The sequence below is a fragment of the Phaeodactylum tricornutum genome, chromosome 12 (assembly GCF_000150955.2).
Source record: "Phaeodactylum tricornutum CCAP 1055/1 chromosome 12, whole genome shotgun sequence".
Taxonomy (NCBI): domain Eukaryota; phylum Bacillariophyta; class Bacillariophyceae; order Surirellales; family Neidiaceae; genus Phaeodactylum; species Phaeodactylum tricornutum.
Window position 1 is genome coordinate 436651 of NC_011680.1, and position 6000 is coordinate 442650.

At 44.4% G+C, this 6000-nt stretch overlaps 1 protein-coding gene across 1 annotated transcript; it reads right to left on the reverse strand.

Moving 5' to 3' along the window:
* Positions 1-4060: 4060 nt before the first annotated feature.
* PHATRDRAFT_37225 (predicted protein) lies at positions 4061-4810 on the reverse strand (the record flags this gene model as incomplete). Its single annotated transcript, XM_002181341.1, has 1 exon — positions 4061-4810. The coding sequence occupies one exon, from the start codon at positions 4808-4810 to the stop codon at positions 4061-4063; it is 750 nt and encodes a 249-aa protein (XP_002181377.1).
* Positions 4811-6000: the final 1190 nt, after the last annotated feature.

Sequence of the window (6000 nt, forward strand, 5' to 3'; positions counted from 1 at the left end):
CAGCAAATTTCACAGCTCCATCTCAAGGAACCACAGCAACATTTTGTGCAACCACCATAGCCATGATAGCTACTACTACAGCCATGGTAGCTGCTCCAATGTATACAGAGAGCAGCACAAGAAAGAGTAGCAGAATTTCAATGGCAACCAAAACACCAGTAGCAACATTCATGAAGAAGAATGGTTCCACTTGGACACAACAGTTAAGCTGAAAAAGGTCCTGTTTCTATGATGGAAAGTCAAAGATAAGTTTAGCAAGGATTTTTTTTCTGGATCTAGTTCTTCACAGTCAATGTCATGACTTGACTTCTTTCTGTTGATGTTTCCAGACAATCAATCTTTGCCCTGATAACTCTTACAAATGCAAAGCTAGGTGCCAAGGGAGAACAAGATCTTACAAGGGGTGAGCTATTCAAGTTCTTTGGGATCCTGATACTGGCCACCTGCTTTGAGTTTGGAAGTAGGCGGGAACTGTGGTCCACAGTTCCACTTATGTGCTATCAACCTGCCTGTGCATTTGGAAACATAGGGATGTCTAGAAACCACTTTGATGTGCATTTTACAACAGTTGTGTGGAGTGATCAGCCAGAAGAGCATCATGACGGCATGGCGTCGGAACAGTATTGCTGGAAGTTAGTTTCGCATTTTGTTGATTGTTTCAATGATCATTGTAAGAGTCAATATGTTCCTTTGGATCAAATTTGTGAGGACAAATCCGTTTCTTGTTGGTACGGCCTTGGGGGCATTGGATAAACATTGGGCTACCCCAATATGTTGCAATAGACCGGAAGCCAGAGAATGATTGTGAGATACAGAACTGTAAGGACGCAAGGAGTGATGTGATGATGCGCTTGAAATTGTCAAGACAGCAGAGTCAGAGAGTTTACATTGTTCTGCAGTTGAGGGTGAGGAAGGACTATTGCATGGAACCGTTATTCTCAAGTACCTTATTGACCCTTGGCACATTCTGGAGATTATCTGGTTTGTGCCAACAGTTACTTTGCATCCGTTTCAGCAGTTGAGGAGCTGGAGAAAATGTGGTTTGGGTTCATTGGAGTGGTAACAACCGCAACCAGGCATTTCCCCTAGGCGTATCTTGCTAGTTTGGAATTGACATCCCGTGGAGAATACGGGGGGATGCACTTAAAAAGCTTAGAAATTCCAATGGCTCTTGATAGTACATACAACAGTAGAAGCACAGGAGTTTGAGAACAAGCTTCTGCTGGGGCTGCCAGTAACAATGCATTGCTTTTTCATCTGCACCATCTCACTCCCACGCGAGAAAAACAAAAGGATAAGAATGGCAAGCCATTGAAATTTGCACTTCAGGGTCAATGCAGGGAATGTTGTCAAAAGACTTCCTATAAGTGTAGAACTTGCAAAGACACCTTTCTAAGCGGTACAGAGCCCTGGTATTGTCATAGTAAAAATGGGGGCCATGAGTGTTTCAACAACCACTGTGAAAAGGTTCACGGCAGCAAAATTTTGATCTAAGGTATCTCAATGAAGTATATCTATTCTATAGTAGATTCTGATGCTTGATCTAGCACTTTGTCATGTGTACCACCTCTCTGCACAGTGCCCAATATCTCTGGACAACGCCCAATATCACGTGTTAATTTATCAATTTGTGTGTCTTTAATTAAGGACATGGTATGTCCTCAAATAAGGAAAAACGTCGTTCATATAGACACTACTAAGCTAGCTATTATTTACAGTTAACTGTTGGGACTCCCGCGCAATTCGTCCCGCAGCACAAACGACCATTTTCACCTCTTGTATGATACTAATAAAAGTATGCTATGCCTAGAACAATTGTTGGCCTGTTAGTGCCCTACAAGATGCTCTTTTCCAATTGGTGATTACCAACCAGAAGTGGGAGAAGAGCTCCCGCAGTATTTCTTAGAGTAGTTATTCTTTACATGTTACTAGAACCAATGAATGGCTTCCATAGTTGCACAGACAAAGGAAAGTAGCGACGGATGACACACGCACCGTCTGCGTCATCTGGTGACATGCCGAAGTGTCTCGTGTGCTACACACACAATTCTAACACTCCTCTTCATCCGTAGCCACGTGCCCGGATTAACCAAACATAAACCCACCGACCAGCGTGCAAAACGTTTTAATTGTTTGTGCCTTGGTAAGCGTGTCTACAAAGTTGTCGACCCCACCCGTCTTGATAGGGTGACATATTCTGGCAGCCGCGGCTTCGCGCGTCTTGTGATACGCAATTGCAACGTGTTTTTTCTTCAATAGACTTTCTGATATAGTGGCGTTTTGGATAACTCCAAGGTTATCCCCACAAATCATACTCGCATGTTCGACCTTTACACCCAGGCATCAGAGCATGTAATGTACTGCAATCAACTCCTTGACGGCGGTTTTCATTCCACAGAATTCGGCACCGTATGTCGACATTTCAATAGCTCCCTGTTGCTTATTTGTATAAAACACAGCGGTACGCCCGACGAAAATAAAAAGACCCGTTATGGAAAGCCTCGAGACCTTGTCATGGGCATAGTCTGAGTCGACAAACACGATTATTTCGATTTTGTTGATCAGCGGCTTGGGAAGGTTAGCGTTGATTTCTTTTAAAGCTCGAGGATACTGATCGCCAAGTTCTTTTGTGAAATCTTGGGACAATGAATCTTCTCCACCTTTGTAAATGGGGTCTTGGGAATCTACAACAATTTGCCAATTTGGTTGCTTCTTCAGATATCCAAAAACTCTCAGAAGTCGCTCCAAATGTCCCTTTTGAGGGCATGCAGTGAAGCGTGAAAGAGAAGATGTTGCATGGGCAACATCAATCCGTCCAATAGTCACAACCCAAACTTGGATTCCGATCAACATTTGGTACTTTCGATGCTTGTTGTCGCTCAACAAAGGTGTAGAATCCAATTCCGGGTGGTTGCCTGTCTCAGATGGACACAAGTATTTTTTCAAACTCCCGAAAATATTTTCTACTTGCTTGATTGCTTTGACAAGATATTTTTTGCATCCAATGCACCACCGGCCTTTTCAATCTTTCTTGAAATCATTTCCAATATAGTAGTCTGGAGGACCAACTGATTTAACTGAATAAGTTGCTTTTATACTTTCCATGATTTTTTCTGATGTTTTAGAAACAATCATAAAATCATCTACATGTGTACAAACATATTTGAAGAATAGGCTTTTGTTGCCTAATCTGATCCAAACATCCTTGTCATAACAACTCTGTTTGAACTGTAATGCACGTGGTATCCGCAAAATGTGCATGCCAACGTTCCAAGCTTGATTGTAGGCCATATAGCGCTTTTCGTATAATAACAATGCTGCCTACAAGATTGCTGCCAAATTCGGGTCCTGCCTTTGCATATACCTTCTCCTTTATGTAGGCATTTACATAAGTATTTGCCACGTCTCCGCAAAGTTGCTTCAGGTTGGCCTTGTGCGCAATTACATGGAGTAACTTCACACTAATGCCTTTGACCGTCAAAGAGTAAATGTCGTGATCCAACGCATCGACAAGGTGACCGCTGGCAACTAATCTGGCCTTGCGACAAAGATCTTGCTTGACATCAAACACAGTCATGAGGGTAGTCTTCTGAAATTTGTTGCCCGGCGAAAAATTGCTTGGCTTGAATTAAAAGCACTCCAAATCAATGAGACTTGTGATTTCAAGTTTGATCGCGTCTTGCCAAAGGGAATTACCATTGGACTTGTCCAACTTGATCACGTCTCAAACACTTCTTGGAACTCTGACGCCATATTTCAAAATAGGCTTAATAGAGTAGATCTTCTTCTTCTTACGTTTTTGAACGCGTCTAAGCGAATAGACGTCGTTGTTTTCGTCTAGATGAAAATCATGCAGCCTAGCGACTCTTCGTACTGCTCGTTGCAGATTGTGAAGTGTCTTCTTTGCCCAGTCTAGTGTTTGGTCTCCTCTTGTTGTTGACCTACTAACGCCGCCTGTGCTCACAATGTATTCCGCAGTCATCTTGGGGTGATCCTCTTTCATGTCTCGAAGCTCCTCCCAAGTTGTCTGCTTGGTAGCCCAAGTTACCTTCAGCTTGAGTCAACCGTCCATCCAATTGTGTCCGACAATTTTCGTGACATGGGCTCCGCCAGCTCCTGAAGCCGCGGACTTGTTTGTGTCGAGGTAGTTGTTGATCTTGCTTGTCATTTTGACCTCCGCGTTGTTGTTCAGCGGGTCAAAGGACTGAAGTGCTGAATTGTCGACCTCCTTGCGAGCCCTCTTCGAGTTGATAGTAGAGTTAGTTGCCTTTGACTCACTGTCTTCGTACAGCTCGTCACCGTGGGACGTTTCAACTTCGACGGGAGAAAAGTGAATGCTTTGGCTTTCCGCTTTGTTACCCCCCTGCTCCTCTGAATCCACACTGGTGATAGGAGGAGTATCATCAAACCGGACCAGTGACTCCAATTCACTACCGTCCAAAGTTACCTCTTCGGCTCCACGGGAGTTGTTGCTACAAGAGTTCCTCTTTTTCGAGCGAGGACGCTGCGTACGCGACGGCTGCGTCTTGCTGAAGAGAAGATCTTCATCTTGGTAGGAGACCACCGGCTCCTTTTTCTCCAAATGACGCGAGCGGACGACATTTCGAACAAGCTCGCGACCTTGCTTCCAATTGTTATTGGGAGTAGTCCAAATCTTGTAAGTAAAAGCGTCGCCATGGTCCCAGGCAATTCCAATGAAACAACCAGGGAGAAAATTAGGAGCTGGGTACTTGGCCGTTGGTTCATAGTACCAAACAGGTTCCCAGAATCGGAATCGAAACATGGAAATATCAGGTGTGTGACCATACATTTTTTCCATTGGGGTGCGAAAATTGAAATCCTTGTGAGCCGAATGATTCAAACAGTCAACAATAAATTGTTGGCAAAAACACCAAAATGTGTGTCAATGTCAAGTATCTGCTGGCTTCTGACAACAGCACGAGGTGATCAAGACTTGTCTGGCTTCTAACAAAGAGATACAAACTAACAAATATGGTTTTCACACAATTGTTGTTAAGATTTATAAACTCTAAACTAAAGAGCTAATCTGTTCCTTTTCCATTCGGCTCCACAATCTGCCAAGCGCTATTGTGGTCCGTTTCACTATTCTCCACGGTGTTATACACGGCACCGTGGGCACATTCATCATAGTTACCATGCTCCTTAGCATGGCAACGATCGAGTCCCGAAACAGTCACATCATGTTCTGAATACTCAGCTGGGATTGCGCCTGTCCAAAACCATCCGTGTCGGGATTTATGGCCAAACACACAAGATTAGTTTCGACAGGCTCGCCTTGGGTGCCACGACCCAAGAAGTGCGCGCCATCGCGCGAACCGGTACTCAGAACTGTCATTCCAGTTGACACTCCCCACTGTGAGGTACTCGAAACAGAACGAACGGGAGATTTCGTCTCACCTTTCCAAAACAACAAAGGCTGAATCAAAGGCCAAGCAACTACATGACCGAGAGGTTTGGTCAACACATTGCTAGCGTTGTCCTTACCCTCAATCCATAAAAATGCATGATTCCAAAAGCAATTGCCTCACGGACGCGATGGTACGCAAGGGCATTGTGTCGCTTAGAAAGAACGGAATGAGGCAAAGTCGAGCTGGTAACAATGCTCTGATTGTCGCCAAGGAGCCAAGCGGGACCATCCAAGGGAATACCCATCATACGTAGTGTAAGACTCATATCAATAATTTGCTCTGTAGCCAAATGAGCAGCAACAAACTCTGAACCGTACGTAGCCGTTTCAACCGTAGATTGTCGTTTAGAAAACCAAGACACAGGAGTCTGATTGACCAAATGCAAGACACCAGTTGTAGAACGGCCTGTAGTCAAATCATGGTACAAGTTAGCATCAACAAAGGTAGTAATGCGCATAGGCTTACCACGAGCAGGCGACATGTCTGTCGGAGAGTCCTCATCAGGCGATTTACCGTATACCAAGTACATCCAGTCGTGTTGAGGGACGTCTCCCCGAGCGTCATGGTTGGG